A 23,918-nucleotide genomic window follows, 5' to 3' on the forward strand; every position below is an offset into this window, starting at 1 on the left:
ACTCTGAGGAACTGTTTTCTGGACCCTTCCCACAGTCACAAACCACTTGTCCTGCTGCTGCTGAGCTATTTTCCGATGCCCAGGTTTTCCACCAGTCGCAGTCTGTGGGTGATGATGACATTATTCACGTAGTGGAAGAAGTGTGTAAAGAGGTGTCGGATGATGAGGAGACACAGTTGTCAGACAGTGGTGAAGTTGTTGTCAGGGCAGGAAGTCTGAGGGGGGGGCAGACTGAGGGATCGGAGGATGATGAGGTGACAGACCCAAGCTGGGTTGATAGGCCGGGTGAACACAGTGCTTCTGAGACGGAGGCAAGTCCTATAGCAGAACAGGTTGGAAGAGGCAGTGGTGGGGCCAGACGGAGAGGCAGGGCCAGAGCTGGTGCATCAGCGCCAAATGTTGCCCGTAGTCAAGCTCCCGTGGCGAGGGCTAGATTTTCAGAAGTCTGGAGGTTCTTTAAAGAAACACCGGATGACCGACGGACTGTGGTGTGCAACCTTTGCCAAACCAGGATCAGCAGGGGTTCCACCACTACTAGCTTAACTACCACCAGTATGCGCAGGCATCTGAATGCTAAACACCCCACTCAATGGCACCAAGCCCGTTCACCTCCGGCCGGGCACACCACTGCTCCTTCCCCTGTGTCATATGCTAGTCAGCCCCCTGCCCAGGACCCCGGCCCAAACACCTCCCGTGCGAAAACCCCATCTTCGCCTCCACGATCCTCCACAGCATCCACCAGCGTTCAGCTCTCAATACCCCAGACGCTGGAGCGCAAAAGGAGGTATAGCGCAACCCACCCACACGCCCAAGCCCTCAACGTCCACATCTCCAAGTTGCTTAGCCTGGAGATGCTGCCCTATAGGTTGGTAGAGACCGAGGCCTTTCGAAACCTCATGGCGGCGGCCGCCCCTCGGTATTCGGTCCCCAGCCGACACTACTTTTCCCGATGTGCCGTCCCAGCCCTGCACAAGCACGTGTCAGAGAACATCCTCCGTGCCCTGACCAACGGCGTTTCTGACAAGGTCCACCTGACCACGGACATGTGGACGAGTGCTGCCGGGCAGGGCCACTATATGTCGCTGTTGGCACATTGGGCTAACTTGGTGGAGGCTGGGACCGAGTCTGACCCTGGGGCTGCTCATATACTGCCGACGCCGAGGATTGGGGGGCCTACCTCGGTCCAGGTCTCAAAGGCCTACTATGCCTCCTCCTCCTCCCACTCCTCCTCCACCTCCTCCTCTGATTTACCATCCGTGGGCATGGCGCCATCAGTCGGTAGCTCTAGGCACAGCAGCAGTGCCATCGCTAAGCGACAGCAGGCGGTGCTCAAACTGCTGAGCCTAGGCGATAAAAGGCACACCGCCCAAGAGTTATTACAGGGCATCACGGCGCAGACTGATCTGTGGCTGGCACCGCTGAACTTGAGGTCAGGCATGGTTGTGTGTGACAACGGCCGTAACCTGGTGGTGGCTCTGCAACTCGGCAGACTGACACATGTGCCATGCCTGGCCCATGTGTTAAATCTCATAGTTCAGCGTTTCCTCAAGACATACCCCAATCTGTCTGATTTTCCCGCTCACCGACTGTTGTGCGACGTGCCCACGAGGTGGAATTCAACACTGACCATGTTATCCAGAGTTTACCAGCAGCGCAGAGCGATTGTAGACTGCCAGATGTCAACTTCCACCAGAACTGGTAGTCAGGTCAGTCAGCTTCCTCAAGTCTACAATGAGGAGTGGACGTGGATGTCTGATATCTGTCAGGTGCTGAGTAACTTTGAGGAGTCAACACAGATGGTCAGTGGTGATGCCGCCATCATCAGCCTCACCATCCCGCTGCTTGGCCTGTTGAAAAACTCTCTGGTCAGCATGAAGTCGGAAGCTTTGCGCTCGTCACAAGAGACGGGGGAAGAAGATTCCCTTGTTGATAGCCAAAGCACCCTTAGGTCTGTTTCTCAGCGCATATCGGAGGAGGTGGAGGTGGAGGAGGATGAGGAGGAAGAGGAGGAGAATGTTGGCGAGACAGAAGTGGGGACCATTGTTCAGTCCTTCACTGTTCAGCGTGTATGGGCAGAAGAAGAGGAGTTGGAGGAGTTGGAGGAGGAGGAAATGGACAGTCAGGCCAGTGAGGGAAGTGAATTCCTGCGCGTTGGGACTCTGGCGCATATGGCAGATTTCATGCTAAGCTGCCTATCCCGTGACCCTCGCGTTCAAAGAATTTTTTCCAGCACCGATTACTGGGTATTCACTCTCCTGGACCCACGGTACAAGCAAAATCTTTCCACTCTCATCCCTGGAGAGGAAAGGAGTGTGAGAATGCATGAATACCAGCAGGCCCTGGTGCACAAGCTGAAACAGTATTTCCCTTCTGACAGCGCTAGCGGCAGAGGGCGTACTTCTGCGGGACAAGTAGCGAGGGAGAGTAGGCGACCAGGCAGCTTGTCCAGCACTGGCAGGGGTACGCTTTACAAGGCCTTTGCCAGTTTTATGTCACCCCAGCAAGACACTGTCACCTGTCCCCAGTCTCGGCAGAGTAGGGCTGATCTTTACAGAAAGATGGTGAGGGAGTACGTTGCTGACCATACCATCGTCCTAAATGATCACACAGCTCCCTACAACTACTGGGTTTCAAAGCTGGACATGTGGCACGAACTGGCGCTGTACGCCTTGGAGGTTCTTGCCTGCCCTGCCGCTAGCGTGTTGTCCGAGCGGGTTTTCAGTGCAGCTGGTGGCATCATCACCGATAAGCGTACACGCCTGTCGACTGACAACGCTGACAGGCTAACGCTTATCAAGATGAATAAAGCCTGGATTTCTCCACATTTCCATTCTCCACCAGGTGAAAGAAGCTGAACCTGAATAATGTATGCACTCCTCCTCCTCATTGTCCTCCTTCTCCTCCTCTTTGTACACTAAAGCAGAGGAAACTGGCTATTTTTTTGCCAGGGCCAACTGGCTCTGGCTATAGTACTCTATGTATTTAATTTTTCTGGAGGGCCAACTACCCTGTCCTCTGTTTTAAACAATTTTTGGGAGTGCCACATACAGGCACTCAATCTATGTAATTTTTCTGGAGGACCAGCTACCTGCTCCTCTGGTTTGAAAACTTTTTTGGACTGCCACATACAGGCACTCAATTTATTTAATCTTTTTGGAGGACCAGCTACCTGCTCCTCTGGTTTGAAAACTTTTTTGGACTGCCACATACAGGCACTCAATCTATGTAATTTTTCTGGAGGACCAGCTACCTGCTCCTCTGGTTTGAAAACTTTTTTGGACTGCCACATACAGGCACTCAATCTATGTAATTTTTCTGGAGGACCAGCTACCTGCTCCTCTGGTTTGAAAACTTTTTTGGACTGCCACATACAGGCACTATCCAAATTACATTGTCTCCATAGCAGCCTCCACACGTCGTCTTTTTAGCTGCCTTCACACGTTGTCTCCATTGCTACCTCCACACGTCATTGCCATAGCTGCCTCCAAAAGTAGTCCATATAGCTGCCTCCATACATGATCCCCTTATCAAACGAGCTGTGTCAGGCAGAATTTTGGGTTGTTTTCATGGCTTCCACATCAAACTTGTTAACTTTGTCGCCACCCTGCTGTGTAATCCACAAAATATACTGGCAAACTTTTATCATTTACCAATATTATTTCAGCGCTTCTTGCGCATCTGTTTACATTCCCCTCACCCGCCATATCCTAAACTTATAAGAACGCTACTACACTTGATCTTATACAAAAGGTTCTTAAAAGTGCTGTTTGGGGAGTAGCCTAGAGACAGGGGCTTGGATTGGCGAAAGCTCGCCTGGCAGCGGAGCGCCAGCTCCATCCCAAGATCCAACTAACATAGTTTTAACTGCAGCACCTTTAATCTACTACTAGTTCACTGCCTCCATACATGGTCCCCTTATCAAACGAGCTGTGTCGGGCAGAATTTTGGTTTGTTTTCATGGCTTCCTCATCAAACCTGTTAACTTTGTCGCCACCCTGCTGTGTAAAATATACTGGCAAACTTTTATCATTTACCGATATTATTTGAGCGCTTCTTGCTCACCTCCTTTGGTTCCTCTCTGCCACCCATTGGTTTTAAGCCTGAGTCCATTTGGGGTATGTTGCCAAGACACTCTCTAGCTGCTGCCGCTGCCTCTGCATGCCGTCCCCTTTAGTGTCAGGGTCAATTATTGGATGTTTTAGATGCTATCTAGCCTCATTCGGTCACTCTGTCATTGCCATGCTGCTGCCCATAGTTTTGGCATAATGGTGCGATTAAGCAGCCTCAGAGGCATCCATGCATGCTGCCCCTGCTGTTTCCTGTCCATTTCCGTGGTGTTTCCATCCTTTTCTGAGGTTCCCAGGTGCTTGGCCAAGCTTCCCTGTACAGATCCTTGGTCCCCTTGAAAAATGCTGGAGTCTCCCATTGACTTCAATGGGGCTCGTTATTCGAGACGAGCACTCGAGCATCGGGAAAAGTTTGTCTCGAATAACGAGTACCCGAGCATTTTAGTGCTCGCTCATCTCTAGTTGTAACTCCTTGAGTTCAGGGCTGTGATTTATTGTTGTTCCATATCCGGAAGTTGAACTGACAACTTTAAATCACTTCCTCATGTGTGGTAGGATGCTAACTATTGGTTAATACACATTCCTCCAGTCAAGGCAGGTGTAAACAATTTTTGGGTTACTCTTGCAGTATCTAAATGATCTACTAATGTATGGCATGGGGGGAAGGGCTGTAGCAATGACTCGTCTTATTTCCAGGGAAGGTCTTATATTTCTAAGATTGAATAAAATTGCCCTAGGTCTTATTTCCGGGAGGGGCGATGGGGGTCTTATTTTCATACTTATTACTACTTATACTTACTTATATCTTACTAATTATCTTATCACATACTTATAACAGATCAGTAACCTTACACATTAATCTATATATGCTACACAAATATACACACACAATCTATAACAAACCAAAAATACAGCATCTGTATACAGAGGATCTAAGAGTATGGATTCATCCATTACTTATTTGATGAAAATTGATCCATTTCCTCCAATCCCTATATAAAAATTGTTATACTGTATGGGTGCTTTTGGGTGCATATGGGTAACACATGTGTGTTACATGGCCATATTCTGGCTCCTACAACAACTGACTAGTTAGTGTCAATAATTTAAAAAAAAACTTTTGTAAAATTATCTATGGAGGAGTCATGAACTACTAGAAATAATAAGCATCATAGGCCTGCATTGTTCACAAGAGCTTCACGGGTTACCACTGGAATTCTCTTCCTCTCCATTATGACATTACGGAGCTGATGCACATGTGAGATATTGCATTCCTCCACAGATGTTCAATAGGGTTTAAATCTGAAAATAGCAATCCAGCACCTTTACCCACAGTTACTTTAGCAAAGTCCCGGTCATCTTGGATATGTGTTTAAAGTAATTATCATGTTAAAATATTGCCCTGCCTTCCAGTTTCACAAGGGAGAGGATCATGCTTTGCTTCTGCATTTCAAAATACATGATGGCAACCTCAATAAACTGTAGGTCCCCCACAGCCGGCAGGACTTATGCAGCCCCATATCGGACCACCATACTTGTTTAATGCACCATAAGTTTATCTTGTAATCCGTGTCAATAGTCTGCATGTCATCAACAGACTGCCTATTGATTTCTAATGATATATCTTTAGTAGAGGACTTCAATCGAGGCAAACTCTGGAATTGATGCTCAGCACAAACATTTAACTTCTTTGGTTGCCCATGACAAGGCCTGTTCCAGAACCTGTGATTTAACAAATTTCATGATCCATTCACAGTTTCGCCATAACGAGCAGTTTGTACTTCGACACATATCACAATCTTTTTTTCCAATTCTCAGAGTTCCAGCTAAGCCATCATGAGGTTGTGCGAGAGCAATAAATTTAACTAAAACTAAGGTCTCTTCTCACACCTCAGACCTTGTAACGCTAACAAGTCACATGGCACGGAGAGTGAAAATGGGTAATTGGCCATTTGACCATTTTAACTCAGCAGTGTACTTTTGCTGCCAGTGGTTTAGACATTAATGGCTGTGTGTTGAGTTATCTAGAGGAAGCACCAAATTTATACAGGCTGTACATGAACTACTTTACATTGAATCTTATCTTCAGTGTCATATCTTCAGTATTGTCTCATGGAACGATATAATAAAATGTTTCCAAAAAAAGCTGAGGGATGTACTTACTTTTATGAGATACTGTAGCTAGGTAAGCAGAGTTACAAAATATGAACACACTTGTTTACCTACTATAATATCAGATAATGCCATGCTTACTTTCTACCTTTGGTCAATCGTTGAATGGTCGTGATAAATTTTAATTTTACTTGTTAATTCACCTGTACATGATATTCACAATGACACTTTCAAAGGTCTTGCAAACATTTTATTTAATACACATAATAGCAATAAAGCAATTAATATCAAAACCTTCTCCAAAGCTCATCTTGTGACCATGTACCCATATTTTTCTACTGGAAGCTTGTGTTAGAGATCTGGAGGAAGATATTGCACGGCTGCGAGCAATTGACAATCTTGAGAGGAGTATGCTGCTCACTGAGCAAGCAATAAGCGGGGTAGAAGTGGAGGGTGGAGAGGAAAGCCAGCAGGGCCAGGTGGGTAGCTGGGTTACTGTAACTAGAGGGGGTAGGAAGAGGTCAAAGAAAAGGAAGGCTAACTCTGACTCTGAACATCCAAGCAAAATTGCAAAATTGTGCAATGATGTAAGGACGTCAGTGTCAGAAATGGCAGCCCTAGCGGATCCTGCTCTCCCTCACAGCCGGGGGAGCAGACCAGCTAGTAGTAGGGTGGATGGGAGTGCAGGTAAGCCAAGGCAGCTAGTGGTTGTAGGGGACTCTATAATCAGGAAGACGGATAGAATAATTTGTCGCCAAGACCGCCTCAACCGAATGGTTTGCTGTCTCCCTGGTGCCAGGGTTCGGCATGTGGTGGAAAGGGTGGATAAATTACTGGGAGGGGCTGGGGATGACCCAGCTGTCGTGGTCCATGTTGGTACCAATGACAGAATAGATGGTAGGTGGAGGAGCCTGAAGAATAATTTTAAAGAACTAGGTTCAAAGCTTAAGGAAAGGACCTCCAAGGTAGTATTCTCCGGAATCCTACCTGTGCCATGCGCTACACAGAGCAGACAGCGGGAGCTCAGGGAGTTAAATGCATGGCTCAGATCCTTGTGTAGAGCAGAGGGATTTGGGTTCCTAGAGCATTGGGCTGACTTTTCACTGGGGTACAAGCTGTTTTCTGCAGATAACTTGCACCTAAGTGGAAGGGGGGCTGCTGTGCTGGGGGAGAAGATCCTAGCAGGGGTGGCGGAGTATTTAAACTAGGCTCGGGGGAGGAGGAAAAGGAAGACACTGAAGGGGTAGACAGGTCAGAGAGGTGGCAGGTTATGTTGGTGGGTGGTGATGTGGGCTGTGTATGGGGGCCTAAGGCAGTGGATAAGGAGATCCACAAGTTGCAGAACAGTGGTGAGGATATATGTGCCAGTAAAATTACTTTAAATCAGATAAATAACTGTGGAAAATTAAATTGTATGTTCACAAATGCCAGAAGTATCACAGGCAAAATGGGCGAGCTTGAGGCTCTGATATTAGAGGAACAGTTAGATGTTGTTGGTGTAGCAGAGACATGGCTCGATGCATCGCATGATTGGGTTGTTAATATTCAAGGTTTTACACTCTTTCGGAAAGACAGGGCAAATAGGAGGGGAGGTGGTGTATGTCTGTATGTCAGAAGAGACTTAAAAGCGATTGTGAATGAGTCAGTGGTCTCAGAGTGTGAGGAGGCTGAAACTTTGTGGGTTGAAATTCAAAGCCAAGAGAGCTTTGAGAAAATTATTTTTGGTGTAATTTATAGACCCCCTAACATCTCTGAGGAAATAGAGGGTCACCTATATAAACAGATGGAGCGGGCTTCACAGGAGGGGACCGTAGTGATAATGGGAGACTTTAACTTTCCAAATATAAATTGGGGTCAGGGCTTGTCTTCATCTATGAAGGGGAGACATTTTATCAACTTTCTGCAGGATAATTTTATGGTGCAGCTTGTAGAAGATCCCACAAGAGGTGACACATTGTTGGACCTTGTGATTTCTAACAATGAGGAGATTGTCCAAAATGTCAGTATCAGGGAACCCCTTGGGAACAGCGATCATAATATAATTATTTTCCTCTTAAACTTTAAAAAGCAGAAACAGGTGGGAAAATCGAAAACTTTGAATTTTAAGAGGGCTAATTTCCAAAAATTCAGGGCTGCAATACAGGATATAGACTGGGATCAGATACTGTCACATGGTGATACTAATGTTAAATGGGAGAAATTCAAATCTATCCTGGGTTTTTATACTTCTAAATTTATTCCAATAGGTAACAAGTATAGACGGGCTAGATTACACCCCGCGTGGCTTACAGCTACAGTTAAAAGGGCAATTAATGAGAAAAAGAGGGCATTTAAAAAATATAAATCTGACGGGTTACCTGAGGCTTTCAATACTTACAAAAAACTTACCAAAATCTGTAAAAAAGAAATCAAATCAGCCAAAATACAAAATGAAAGACAGGTAGCTAAAGATAGCAAAACAAAGCCCAAGAAATTTTTTAGGTATATCATGCAAAAAAAAATGGGTCACAACAGGTTGGACCCCTTTATTCTGAAAATGGGGCATCGGTGACTGGAGACCAGGAGAAGGCGGAGATACTTAATAGGTTTTTTTAGCTCCGTTTATACAATAGAAGAGAGAACTTCTGACTTGGGTGGTGCCAGTGAGGGTCATGGATCCTGTGATATACTAGGCTGGCTAAATGTAGACATTATCCAATCTAAGCTCAATAAAATCAATGTGTACAAAGCTCCTGGACCAGATGGGTTACACCCCAGAGTTCTTAAAGAACTCAGTTCTGTTATTGCTGTACCGCTGTCTAACATCTTCAGGGATTCCGTAATGTCTGGTGTGGTGCCAAGTGACTGGCGCAAGGCAAATGTGGTGCCAATATATAAAAAGGGCTCTAGAACTTCGCCTGGCAATTACAGGCCTGTAAGCTTAACTTCCATTGTGGGGAAAGTATTGGAAGGGTTAGTAAAAGACTACATACTGGAGTATGTGACATCACATAGTATAATAAGTGACAGCCAGCATGGGTTTACTAAGAATAGAAGTTGTCAAACTAACCTTATCTGCTTTTATGAAGAGGTGAGCAGATGCCTGGATGGAGGAGCGGCTGTGGATGTTGTGTTCTTTGACTTTGCAAAGGCATTTGACACTGTCCCTCATAGACGCCTGATGGGTAAAATTAGGGCTATTGGTTTGGCAGAAATCATTTGCAATTGGATTGAAAACTGGCTGAAGGATCGTATCCAGAGAGTTGTGGTCAATGATTCCTACTCGGAATGGTCACCAGTTATGAGTGGTGTACCCCAGGGTTCTGTGCTTGGCCCACTACTATTTAATATATTTATTAATGATATAGAGGTAGGAATTAATAGCACTGTGTCTATTTTTGCAGATGACACCAAACTGTGTAGTGTAATACAGTCTATGGAGGATGTTCATAGGCTGCAGGGTGACTTGGACAAACTGAATGTTTGGTCATCCACTTGGCAAATGAGGTTTAATGTGGATAAATGTAAGGTTATGCACCTGGGGGCTTATAATCCAAAGGCAAAATATGTCCTTGGGGGAGTAAATCTGGGAGAGTCCCTTGTTGAGAAGGACCTGGGGGTACTAGTAGATCATAAATTGAATAACAGCATGCAATGTCAATCAGCTGCCTCTAAAGCCAGTAGGATCTTGTCATGTATCAAAAGTGGTATGGACTCTCGTGATAGGGATGTAATATTACCACTATACAAGGCACTGGTTCGGCCACACCTGGAATATGCTGTCCAGTTCTGGGCACCGGTCCATAAAAAGGATGCCCTGGAGCTGGAGAGGGTTCAACGTAGAGCCACAAAAATGATAAGGGGTATGGAGGGTCTCAGTTATGAGGAAAGATTAAAACAACTAGATTTATTTAGTCTGGAAAAGAGACGACTACGAGGGGACATGATTAATTTATTTAAATATATGAATGGTCCATACAAAAAATATGGTGGTAAGTTGTTTCAGATTAGATCAAATCAAAAGACGAGGGGGCACTGTCTCCGTTTGGAGAAATCAAGGTTTAATCACCGGAGGCGACAGGACTTTTTTACTATGAGAGCGGTCAATCTGTGGAATAGCCTGCCTCAGGCGCTGGTCACAGCAGGGACAGCGGATAGCTTCAAGAAGGGTCTAGATGCCTTTTTACACCTAAATAACATTGATGGTTATGTTATATAGAATTGTTTCCCCTAAATCCCTTCCTCATCCAATCCCTTCCCTTCCTTGGTTGAACTTGATGGACAAGTGTCTTTTTTCAACCGTAGAAACTATGAAACTATTTACAGGTCAGATTTTAAGTCATTTTATTTATTATTTTCACATACTGTTTATAGATCTAGCAGGGGTGATATTATCATTGTGTTTACATAATGCTGTAGGCAAATCTATTGTATGATTGTTACAATAATTGTCATAATGCATTATCTATTGAACTTATTATATCTGTTTTGGATTTTAAGTATTGCTACATGTGCAAATAGTAACCACACAAGAATAAATCTTCCCAGGATTGGATTATAGTCATGAAAGCCATTGTCTTCATGTAGTGGCACTTGAATTTAAGTTAAGTATATTTTAAGTTTGTTTAAATTACATTAATTTATTTTAGCTCTTTTATTAATCTCAGCCCTGCAGAGTTCTTACTTAGCAATACTCTGAGAGTTGCTAAGGAAGGTCTTTATTCAGTCTGCATTGTGTGTACTATCCAGGCTAAATAAGCTAAAACAGGCAGATCCAGAATTACGTACAAGATAGGTTCTGTAGGTTTGTTCTTCAATTTTTTTTTTGTCTCTGTGACAATTGGATTTTAAAAATGTTAGGTTGTCATCAGAACCAAGATTAACAATAAAGCTTCATTACAGACACCTGTGATAACTGTTATAACTGTTTATTGTAGCCTAAGGCAAAGTACAGTAAATTACCAACATCCAGAGGTCCGTTTGTATCTGGTCGCATGTAAGTCGGGTGTTCTTAAGTAGGGGACTGCCTGTATACTAATGTTGTAAGCAGTCTCTGCTGTTACTCTCACAAAGAACTGTAAATGTAGTAATTTGCATGCAAATATGTACCTTCTCCACATCTTTAAAGCTTTAAAGGAAACCTACTATCACCTACCTGTTTTAATAAAACTTTTAGTTGCACAGAACGTAATACAAATCTCATCATTCATATATATATATACATATATATATATATATATATATATATATATATATATTCTCACATCTGTTAGTTTCATAGAGCTGTATCATGCATTTCTAGTGCATTCTAGTGTAGATTTCTCACTTTGCTATTTTCTTTAAAAAAAATTGTTAAATCTCAGCCTTTCCACCATCTTGTCTTTCTACAACTGAATGAACTGATCGGCAGTTCTCTCTATGTTCTCTGCATAATTTTTTACAATCAGGATTTTGCAGAAAATGCTGCAGAATGACAAACAGTGACGACAACTCTATTACACGTTTATTTTTATCCTTCGGTTCTAGGTTTCACAGAAGGTTTTGTTTGCAGGGATCTAGTATGTGCATGGACCTATTGAGCTGTGCACAGATTGATCCACATTTCAGAAAAACTGACTCATAGGAACAGGGTCTACAGTGTAATGTTTCCATGGGCTTTTATTTCGCCCCTGTAGCATTTATTTATATCATTTCTATAATGTGTCATGTGATTTGGTGCTATAATTATTTGCTAAGTCAATTCTTCAGAGATTTGTATGAGCACAGCATTTAAGGCATACAATGGCATAAGATACAATATGGCCTTTAAATAGTCTAAATCTTCTCTCTCTTTAGATTGTTTTTAAATTACTAATTTAACTAACAAATGTTCATTAATTAATTGCTTTGAACATCATTGCAGCACAGAAGATATAATTACTATACACCATGGGTATTGAAAACCATAAGTGAGAACTCTTAAGAAGCGATATGCACTATATGTATCAGTAGTGTTATGTTGCATTTTATTTCCTAATATGCAGTTTGTAAGAACGTAAGTCACTAATATTAATTAAACTAAGAGAGTTTCAAAAAACTTCTTATGATTTTTTGTTCCAGTGGAGGGAGATATGCTGTATTTTCTTCATCCTTCCTCTTTGGTCTACTGGTCTATATTTTGCTACATTTTCCTCTGTTTTCTTGTGGAAGCTAGGCAGGCGGGTTGTTGTACAGTAGGTAGGTCTTTTGAAGTATCTGAGCTGTGGTTTCAGCACTGAAAAGCAAACAGATATAACAATATGTTAAGATATCAGATCTACAGGGTTGATTAGAATTTCTTGTTTAAGAATATAGTTTATGATCCGATGGAACAATAAGATACCAATGTGCATCAAGAAGTCTGAATGTGTGACAAGTATTATTAGTACTAGGAAACTGAAGCCGATCAAATAGAATCTAATAACTGACTAATTAGGACATGTTTCCACATTCAATTTTAAGCAGTTCCTCAAAGCTTCAAAAACTCCATCTCAAAATAGCTTTTTGAAAACCTAGCCTTCTTAAAACTTGCATTGTAGTTTCATAATTTGCGCTGAAATCATGGAATGCACTGCACAGATCATTTGGGAACTATATTGGTGCACATTTACTTACCCTGTCCAGTCCCATCTCCAATGCTGATTCGGGTCCGGCCAGGATTCACTAAAGCAGTGCGCCCGATGTCCACCAGGTGTCGCTGCTGCGCTGAAGTCCACTGGAGTTCACTATCCTATCCTGGGTGCAGGTAAGCGCGTGTCAAGCGACACTTTTTTAAAAAAAAATATGGTGGTTTTTCCGAATCCGTCGGATTTTCCGTCAGCCACGCCCCCGATTTCCATCACCAATGTGCCACAATCCGATTGCGTGCGCCAAAACCCCGGGACTATTCAGGTAATATTCGGTAACCCGACGGAGAAACGTGATTCGGCCCCTAGTAAATGACCCCCATTGGGTCATTTTGTATCATATGTGATTCATACCTATCACAGGGGCCCTGCATGTGAACTGACCCCTCTCACGTCAGAGACATTTTAAGTAGTTGTGTTTAATTTTGATGAAATATCTGTTTATTGAAATACATCGTTATTTGCACTTTTATAAAAGGTTTTAGCCAGTATTTGGGAACTTTAGGAACCCGACCATAAAGCATTTATGGTTTTATGTGGAAAGAAGTGTGGCTTATGTTTAAGCAAAAAATATGTAGATGCACCAAATTTTTGGTGCATTTTTTCCCACAAAAGTTAGACTAGTCAGTTCTAAACTAGGTCGGATATTTAACTTTCACATTGATAAATCTGACTGGTTCAACACTGTTTAACTTTGTTCTAATAGTCTTTGCTTTATTCATTTTTATTCTTCGCAGCTCCCCCTAACAAATTGTTAAAATGATGGTCGAATCGGCAATACTCTGTGTGCGTTATTATTATATAGGCTAATATGAGTGTGCTGTGACATGGTGGTCAGGTGGAAGAAGAGAAAATTGACTTCTTCAATTAAGGAGGTCATCTGTGAATTAACAGATTCACAGAAATACTGGTATTAAGCTCATAATTCTACACCATCTGTGCACTGTGACTCCGTATGATCTTCTATTATTAGGAAGGCCTCCATGGAAACAGGTCAATTTCCAGTGGCCAAATATGATTTTGTGCGGCCGGCCTAAAAGAAAAAAATAATCCTAGGATTTACTAAGGGTTCGCAGACCGCACTATCGACGGATATTCTGACGTTTTCCGATGCGCCACATATAGCCGGGGATTTTGGTGCACTCGATCAGATTTTGGCCATCGGTGTCATGTGACACAAATCGGGAGGGCGGGCTGTCGGATGATCCGACTGATTCGGACTAAGCGCGGGATTTAGCATATAAATTGTGTCACAAGACATGCACTTACATACACCGGGAAGAAGATGGTGAACTCCGGGGGACCTGAGCAGGGAGCGACGCATGCAGGATATCGGGCGCATGATGTAACTATGCCAGAATCAATGGAGTCATACATAGTAATATGCATAAGAGTTGGTCAAAATCGGGAAACATCCTGTTACACACACTACATAAATGAAACACTTACCAGGCAGTTTTAGCAGATATGGAGAGTCAACAGTGCAGGAGGAATCATTAACTTTATAGTTCGTTACTATGGAAAAAAAGACATAAAAAACCTGTTATGTATGTTAAAATTTAATCTTCTAACCACTCAACTCTAATTTTGTAATAGTACCTGAGTGTTGAATCCAGTTTTGAATCCATTTTTATAAAATTGTACTCTCCTACTACCTGAGTGCCCACAGACTAGATGTTCTGTGGAATAGGCATAATCATTTTATGGAGTCAAGGTTTTCCTTGCCCAGGGGTGTAGTGGAAGGTGTTCTTTCTTATGTGTCTATTCCCCTCAAACAGGGTAAGTTTAATTCATTTTATAGTTCTCTTATCGCACTTTTTTTCAATTTTTTTAATTAATGGAAACTATAAACCACGCTTATGTTTCAACAACAATTGTATTGTTTTACTGGGAATAAGTTACACAGAACAAATTAAAAAAACATTCACCACTAAGAAACTTTATAGTATCAAATGTTATTTGCGAAAAAATTCTAAGACAACTTTACTATACTGAAAAAACTGCATCATATGTTAGAATTTCTGCAAATCCCAGCTTCTAAATACAAAATGTAAATGGGGATATTATCTGAGTTACATATATAATTAATGTGTTAATGTGTTCCCAACTGAATGAAATTGTTCCATCCTAAAAAAAAATTGGAATAATAAAAAAGGAAGTAAAAATTTGATGCAGAAATTTATAAACACAGCTCAATACATTTGTCCATGATTTATGTTAAAGGGAACCTGTGACCACATTTTTCACAAATCCCATAGAGCCATATTAACTAAATGCCACTTTTCTTTTAGCTAAAAATGGTTTCCCTCACATCATAAAATCAAATTTGTAATCTTACCTCCCATACAGCCAGATCCAGCAGCTTCATGTCATGTGACCTGGGTGATGTGATCTAAGGTCCTTTACTCACGAACATTAGCAAAACCTACCCCATGTATGCATCTGATCTCATGAAATTACAGCATGCCTCTATGGAGGCATGGGGATGAATAGAAGTCCATGCTGTATTTATATGTGATCACATACATACATATGGTAGATATTGCAAATGACAGTGGATAGTGGAAAGGGCCTTAGATTACATCACCTTGGTCATGACATGACGTGCTAAATGGTAAGAAGGAGGCATGAGGAGGAGTAGAAGAGCGTGAGAAAGGGAGGGGGCACTGGAACTAAGCCAAGCAAGACATGTCCCCATCAGTCTCACAGCTGTATCTGCCTGTACGCCAGGTAAGAAAATGGGGATGAGAGGGGGAACAATTTTTTGCTAAAGAATGGTGTCATTTAGTTAATAGGGAACCTATTACTAGCTGTATTTGTGAAAAATGTGGTGACAGGTTTCCTGTAATGTAGTGCTGCAAAATTATATACAGGTCATAAACCAATAGGATAGATACTAGTAGAATGATCACTAAATCCATAATCGTTCCATCTATTAACCTGCATTAGCCTTCAGAGGGCAGACTTATCAAGCAAATATGCTAGTTTCTCCAGACCCATTTATTATAGGTACTGTAGGAAGACAGAGATGCTGTCCTATATCATTTATCATTACTTTAGGACAGTAGGCATGAATCATGTCAGTCTTCATGTGCTGCACACTGATGTCATTAGCATAATAAAAAGATGTGTAGTTTTGACTTAAACAGAGTTCTGATATGTTCTTCTTCTCCTCTGATACATTTCCTTTTGTCTTTATATACATGCTTTTGTGCTTGCTTGAACTATCCATATTCAATACACCACCTTATACTGTATATAGAATATTGTACAAAATAAAATTCCCATTTTAAAAAATGTATTATGGAAGTCTAGGTTAAAGCAACTCAGGCTACAAAACAAAAAGTGACTTCACAATAGGCATGAATAGCCAACCTACCTGATATACCTAGTTCTGCTTTGAGTGTCGCTGCTATTGCCTTTTATAGGGAAGTCTGCATTTTCCCAGTGAAAGGCAGAGAGAAACTTACCAGCAGCAATAACTCTGAAGAACTCAGTGGCCATCAACAGTAATTTATATCCACATTTACCATATGGTTAAGGGAGCCATTAAACATGAATAAACATTCTGCGTCATGTTTCTCTCTAAAAAAAACTTTTATTTTTATCTATAAACAGATAAACATTATGTGAGCCTGGAGTACATCACTATATTTGACTTTTGTGTTTTTTCGATAGTTGTAGACTTGATTGCCACATTATTATAAATAGATTTAGCTCAGGCAGCCAGCTAGAAAAATATGCATTTACTTGTGTATGATCAGTGTAGTCATTGCTGACACTCAGTGGAGCCGTACATGGAAATGTGCAAATGGTCCTTGAAATTAAATATTGAGACACATGCAGGAATTCTTTTATCTATTGTTGTTACCTAGGTGGTGATATTTCGAGTTATAAACTTAATAGTTAGTTCACACTGGGTTTTTCACATAAATTTACCATAAATTAACAACTTAGCCCCAGTTAACATTACATTTTACCAAGCTGATGATGTTTGTAGCAATAAAAATCTGATGGAGCCCAACCTAAGTCAATGGTATTGTCCGGATTCCATTGATACAAAATGTATACAACATACAGTTCATGGCTTCCCGTAGTTATTGTGAAGGGAGTTATAGTGATACTTAGCATGTACACAAACATACAAATAAATGGACTGGAAAATGATTGGGCATACTTTTAAGTAGGAAAAAATCTAAATACCTAAAGTTAGCCTGTAAATGTAAGAATGACCAGCTAAATCTCTTAAGTATGTCTGAATACAAGAATGATATCTATTTTGTAACCATCAATCTATGAGCTTTGTAGCCATATATGAATGGAGAAGTTGATCGAACATGCACTGAAGTATCATTCACTTCAGTTTGACCACAAGAACTGTTATAAATCTCTCCTATAGAACTAAGCGCTAATGCATTGTGCGCTTGATGTTCCTCCCGCCCATTTGGTTGCGCTGGAAATACTAAGAGGCTGGCTGGTCTAGAATTGCTCAGGCTCTAGCTAGTACACTCATAGATAATGGAAGATGGCACTCAAATTTGAATAATAATTGCTTTTTATTTTTGTACAAATCCACAGAATAGCATGACATTTCGGTCAAAATGACCTTCTTCAGATGCGGATTGTACCTGTAAAAGGTGCTGGACCTCAGCTGTATGGCAGCCACGTTCTGGTCTCAGTGTTTAGCTAGTACACTGGCATGGCCCTTTTCATGTCCATTTTCTGCCCACTTGGTGTGGAGGTGGCATAAAAGAGAGATATTCGCAATTCCTGCTCGTGTAACCAAGCCAGTACAAGCCCTGATTAATCCCCACTTATGTGTTTGGAACAGAGAACATAATTATAAAAAAAGAAATTATTTATATAAATATTAAATCTATATTAATTATTGGGTCACTAAATTAACCTGCCATGTTGACTATATATTCTGAACTGCAAGAAGCATGTTCTAGAGCAGAAGGATCCTAGAAAATTGATAGATTTTGAAAGAAAAGATTCAGTATAACATAATCCATTTGTTAAAATTACTGCTAATACTAAACATTATCAGTTATGGACAACCTTAGAGACATCTCTGAACCACTGGATAATACCAGCATGTTGTCATATCAGACTGCAGTTTCCCTTTTAGTAATATTTTCCTGTCTAAATACAGTGGTGAAATGTTTGCTTGCACTAAAGTGTATTAGACAGATTTCTGGTGCAAATTACTACAGAATTTTGATGTAAATAGATAACAGATAAATCTACCCCTATTGGTCCACTGTCTGATACCGAGCCTCATCAAGCTTCCGCATGGTTTCTAAAAGCTCAACAGGAAGATATTATTCCAAATAGATTATCCACAAATTCTACTGAGCTACCCTTGTGTTCCTCCTATCGCAGTGATGGCTAACCTATGGCACAGGTGCCAGAGGTGGCACTCAGAGCCCTTTCTGTGGGCACTCAGGCCATCACCAGAGATGACTCCAGGTATCTTCCTGCAGTCCCAGACAGCCCAGGACTTGCTGTGCACAGAGCTATTTTAAAGTGACAGCTCTACCTGGGGCTATTTTCTGCTTTATTGATGTCCTCAGGGGCTGGTATCAATGAAAACTGTAACAGAGAAGGGAGTATAAATCACAAATTACATTTCTGTGTTGGCACTTTGCGATAAATAAGTGGGTCTTTGTTGAAGTTTGGGCACTCGATCTCTAAAAGGTTTGCCATCACTGTCCTATCGTGAGAGTGAAGTTACTGTGGAAACCTCTACAAAAATTTTTAGAAAATTTGTGATGAAAGATAAATAATTCACAATTGTCTACTCTTTATTGTTTATAACATTTGTTTTACTTTAAGGCCCCTTTCACACTGTCGTTATGGTCAAGTTTGCTGCTGGACATACGTCCACATAGATAAGGCTATGGAGCTTGACGGCGAAACGGTGAGCACACATATGTGGCCCCTTACCATACTGTACACAGGGAAGAGATAGAACATGCTCTATCTTTCCCCGTAAGTACATTATTATGGAGAGAAGAGGGATGAGCAACACTCACCCCTCCGCCTCTCCAGTGCACTGCCATAGCCTGGCCGAGTATATAGCAGTGTGTAAGTAGCCTAACAGGTATCATAACATGTTTGTATCAATGTCTGTTATCTTGATTCCTTGCAGACTTGTATGTGGCTATAATGTGACATATAGAGCAACAACACATCCTACAGCTGAAGCAGGTTGCAGCCCAGATTGTCTACCTAGCATTCTAAAAAAGTACAGTAAAGTTTTTGAATGTTTAAATCCACCTTTGTATATGCCATTCTACATTAGCAAAGCTTGCTCAGAGCTGTAACCAAGTAATAGCAGAAGAGCTAGACATTGCCTATGCCCACCATCAATCATGGTGACCGGTCATCAGCACTATTTACCAGAAAGGCCCCACTGAAGGTCAAGAAGAGCAACAGCGGTAGTACATGCAGCAATGTCACTGTTTTGTCACTAATTGATAAATATTCAAAGCATACGCAATTCTCTTTAGTCACTATTATTGTGCAATAAGGGCTACCCTCTTGTAATAATTTCAAATAAAATAAATCTCATTCTCTGTAGAGAAGTGGCACAGCAAAGTTTGGTAAATATAAGAAGAAATATATATATATATATATATATATATATATATATATATATATATATATATATATAACAAGCGCTAAAGCTAAGAACAGGTATAGTCCATGTTGTCCATTTGATACAGTTTTTTTCTTCTTGCCAAATTGACAGTGCAGTGGCAAAGTATAAAGATGAGATGCAGGAAACAGCTGTTTTCCCAGCATGCTGTGCCCCAAGAAACCAATATTATGGAAGACCTTGAAATGTTTTATGTAAATGAGATTTTCCCACATGAAATGAGACATTACATGAGCTGTTGTTCTGTCTTTTTTTTTTTTACTAAACACATATTATGAAAAAATAATAAATATAAGCCATTGGTGAGAAAAGTAACTGTAACATATTTCTTGCACATTACAAAAAAATTACACTCAAAAAGACAGTGTTGACCCCTGTGAAGCACGTGTGAAGCCGTGGTGCAGAGCATTGGATCTGTGAAGTTCTGCTGTAAGTGCAGGATGAATTTCCTTCCATTTGGCTTACACATGCACATGCGCAAACACATTTTAGACGTTTAGGACGCATGAAATCACATTTCCAAAATGAGTATAGTAGTGCAGGTTTCAACATGATCTCCATGTGTTCATTGAGTCTACTGAAGTGTTCCTAAGCCCCAATATAATGTTGTAATGACCAATGCTTAAGAGTTCCCCTGCTAATTTTACCTATTGTGTAAAAAGCCAAGTCAGTTTTATATTTGATTCAAGAAAAAAGGAGAGCGTTAAAAAAAATACACAAAAAACTAGTCTTTAACTGTAAAGGAGCCAGTGGATGCCTTGCTTATAAAGCTAATGCCTTGTATTTCCAAGAGACTTGTCTTTGTGGAAGAAGGAACAGAATGAAGAAGCACAGCTAAAATGATTCATTTTATTGGCATTCTCTTTTACTCTTCTTTATCTGGAAAATAAGAAGAAAAAAAGGAGAGTCACTTTTGATTCCTTTCCTCAATGTTCTTCCATCAGAGAGAAAGCTAGAATAGAAACCATGAATATCAGAAAGCATGTGTAATACTGTTCATGATGATGATGATGATGATGAGATTTGTTCACTTCAAGTCTCCTTGCATAAGGCGGGAACAAACGCTCTTGTTGTCCAAATCAGAGATAAGAGTCCATTGTGGGGGGGACAATGCTTTATGATCCATGAGTTACCCAGTATTAGTAAAATGAAAGTTGTATCTGTGCATGCAAGTTTCATATGTACAAATGTCTCTTCTCAGTGTCCATATTTGTAACGTTGTAGATGATTATTAGTTACAATTTTTATTTTATTTTAATTGTCCATTAATCTCCACAGAAGGGGCAGTTTGACAATCAGGTTGTTTTATTACAGTTCTTATTATTGTGAGGTATACGGGAAAAACATTTAATGGTAGAGAGAAACAAAGACACAAATACATCAGCATTGTGTCTTATTATGTAGAAGTAAATAAACATACATGCTGTGCACCCCACTAATTGCCGTATGTGTTTTGCCTCATACAGCAGGAAGGTATAGCTTAGCTGAAAAGGGTGTGGCTAGAGGAGAAGGGGTGTGGTCACACATACAACGCAAAATGCCTGGTTCAGGGTAAATCATAAGTAACATTAAATTAGACTGTATAAAATGATCATCCAGCATTAGTGCCAGTGATAAGAGTGACACTTGTTTCGACAGTGCACTTCACATAATTTATATTTTAGATTATTCCTATACAGGGAAGGTGGAACTCTGTGTTGTACAAATTATAGATCTTAATAAGCAGGATGGCACAGGACTGGCAACACTAGAGCTGCAAAATATGATGGAGCTGTATAAATAAAGAATAATTATTATTCCTCCTGTCACTACTTATGACAGACGAGTTCCCCTACTCATCACTCCCTTACATAGCCTTCACCTTTCATTTGCCACTGGCCCTTCTGGTAAGGGAGAGTTTTATAATGACTGGGAGAATTGTGCGCCAGTCACGATTTACCCCACTGATGCACCATGCACACATTGCCGGGATCTGGCATAGAAATGTGCTCTGGCCTGCACAAGGACCACAGTGTAGGCTTTAGTACTTGAGCTAGGACTGGGCTTGGTGAAAAAGAAGAAGTTAGAGCCAAAAGTTACTTTTATCCCTCCCCACCCCCTTCCTCTTAATAACCAATTAAAAGGCCTCAAAATTACTGAACATTAACCCTGAGCTTAGTCTTACTTGGCTGTTATCTTATGAATTGATATACTAACAGCCAGTGATACCTTGAGTCTGTTCGAAAACGATGGCTGTAAAAACAATAAACCTCTTATACTTACCTCTCTGCGCTCCTGTGCAGTGTCACCCAACACTGCTGGGTCTTTGTTTGTATACAAAGGCTAGCTGTGCCTACCTGACCTCTGCAGTGTACATGCTGCTGACTGAAAGACATCTTGTAGGCACATGGCTGTGGCAGGACCATATTACAAGCAATGTATACAAGCATACATCTGGCAGGGATGGGCGGCGCCATGGGTGAACGGGAGCATTAGTGGAGATGAGCAGAAGTGATTGTTTTATAGTGCTACCATCACTCCAGCCATATATAACATTTTTTAAATTCCTGGACAACCCTTTTACCCCTAGAACGCATACTGGGGGGCCTTTTAGGCCCCATGCTTACATTTTTGCTATTATCTGCAAAATTACTTTAGTTAGAATTTTGAAATTCCAGGTATTCCTCAAGTATGTCATTGTTGATAATATCTAGTTGTTCATGTAATTTTTTTTTATAGGCATTATGGTGTAACAATGCTTATTTGGTGAAAACTACAACTGTACGAATTGGGGCCTATTAGGCCCCCGCTGTTTTTATCATGTTCTCAGAAGTGTTTGTGTCTGAAGTTACTTTATTTGTACTTAGTAAAGCTGGTGGAGGGGCCAGGGTGTGGATAATAACATGTGAGGATGTCATGTAATTTTTGGAGGGAGTGATAAGGCCATTACCTCAAGTCCTCTGAACACAGTAATGAGCTGTGAATAAAGTACTGAGGACAGTATACACTGGATCCACAGTATACACTGAATATACGGTATACACTGACAGTATACACTGAATACATAGTATACACAGAAGGATCTGGGGTCTGAAATAGTCAAAACTCTTGCTGTTCCAATATTCAATTCAAGTAGAAACATCACCATGGACAATTATTTCACCAATGTTGAACTAGGCAATTTTCTGCTTGCAAAAGCTATTACACTTGTTGGTACTGTAATGCCTCACATGATAGAGCGAAGCGACTTATAATGCTTGCCAAAGTAAACTAAAGAAGCAATAAAACGGTGTGGCGCACATTTTCAGATTATTCCAGAGCCAGGAGAAAGAAAACAAAAGCGTTGTTTCATATGTCCAAGAAACATAGAGAGGAAAACTGAGCGAATAAATATGTAGCTGCAGCTAGTTTGCTATAGATTTCTATGCATTTTTGTGTGTTTTCATGTCTGCTTGAAATTTGGAGGAAAAAAAAGAATTTTTGGCATTTTCTGTGAAAAATTATAATTAAAATGTTGTCCATATTTTATTGAGCAATTTTGAAATAAACTTGTGAAAGTTATTTAAGTGTGTTTTTCTACATTATGTGCATGGGGGCCCTAGGGTTAAAAGGCAAAGCACATGTTGGTCTCTACAAATAAATTGCTCATAAAAAGACTTTTTTTGATGCAAAACATAATGCAATGTGAGAGCAGCCATCAGTTGTTTTGCAGAATGGCATTTGGAAGGAAGGGTCTGTGGGACCCCAATTTGCTAAAGAGTTGAGGGCCTACTTTCTACTTAAAATGTAAAATTATATCTAGTGTAAAATAAGATTTCCAGGCCTGAATGCCTTCAGGAGTAATGTGAAGACTATTCTAGTCCATTATAATACCTAAATGTTTAAATGAAACAATCTGACAGTCTAAGGGGTTCATGGAGCTTAACCAGAGTTGTCTCTGTTTGCAAACTCTGCTGCTGGGTCTATGCTGTGCATAAAGAAGTTAAAGGCTAAAGATTGTATCTCATGTATTAATGCAGGTGACCACATAACCAGACCCAGAACATCTCTGTAAACCTCGACTTTGAATTATTTTTTTAAATAAAACTTTTTGCTATACTGTTAGGACTCTTTACACTTGCATTGCAGATTATGGTAAGTCAGAGTGCAATGCATGACAAACTGCCATTTTTTCGTACATTTTTGGTCAGTTGTTGCTATGAGTCAGTATCATTTATGTTTTTTTCACACACTTTTTTTTCAATTCATTTTCAGACATGCGTGTGAAAAAGACTCAAGACTGTGGTGTATCTTTTCTGTGGCAATTGATCACGCATTGGACTTGCAAGTGTCTCAGAGTGCAATGCGTTTTTGATGTGTCTCCATAGACTTGTATGGGGCGTTTGCCATGCGCATGACTGACAAAAGTAGAGCATGCTGAGATTTTCAAGCATGTTATAATACATGCGTGTCTACGTGACAAAAATGCAAGTC

The 23,918-nt window shown here is 40.9% G+C and overlaps 1 protein-coding gene across 4 annotated transcripts in view; it reads right to left on the bottom strand.

Annotated features, from left to right (window-relative positions):
* Nucleotides 1–10,492: 10,492 nt before the first annotated feature.
* Nucleotides 10,493–23,918, bottom strand: part of PDE1C (phosphodiesterase 1C) — a 520,097-nt gene continuing 506,671 nt past the window's right edge. For 2 of the 4 annotated variants that reach the window (XM_072153240.1, XM_072153239.1), the window contains exons 17-18: nucleotides 14,252–14,317; nucleotides 10,493–12,411 (exon numbers count right to left, since the gene is read on the bottom strand). In XM_072153240.1, coding sequence (XP_072009341.1) covers nucleotides 12,239–12,411; nucleotides 14,252–14,317 — 239 coding nt within the window. In that variant the 3' untranslated portion in view covers nucleotides 10,493–12,238. Of the gene's footprint in view, nucleotides 12,412–14,251; nucleotides 14,318–16,380; nucleotides 20,346–23,918 lie in introns of those variants that run through there. The other 2 variants (XM_072153241.1, XM_072153242.1) reach the window with 2 other exon arrangements.

Source organism: Engystomops pustulosus, chromosome 5 (assembly GCF_040894005.1).
Source record: "Engystomops pustulosus chromosome 5, aEngPut4.maternal, whole genome shotgun sequence".
In the NCBI taxonomy this organism is placed as follows: domain Eukaryota; kingdom Metazoa; phylum Chordata; class Amphibia; order Anura; family Leptodactylidae; genus Engystomops; species Engystomops pustulosus.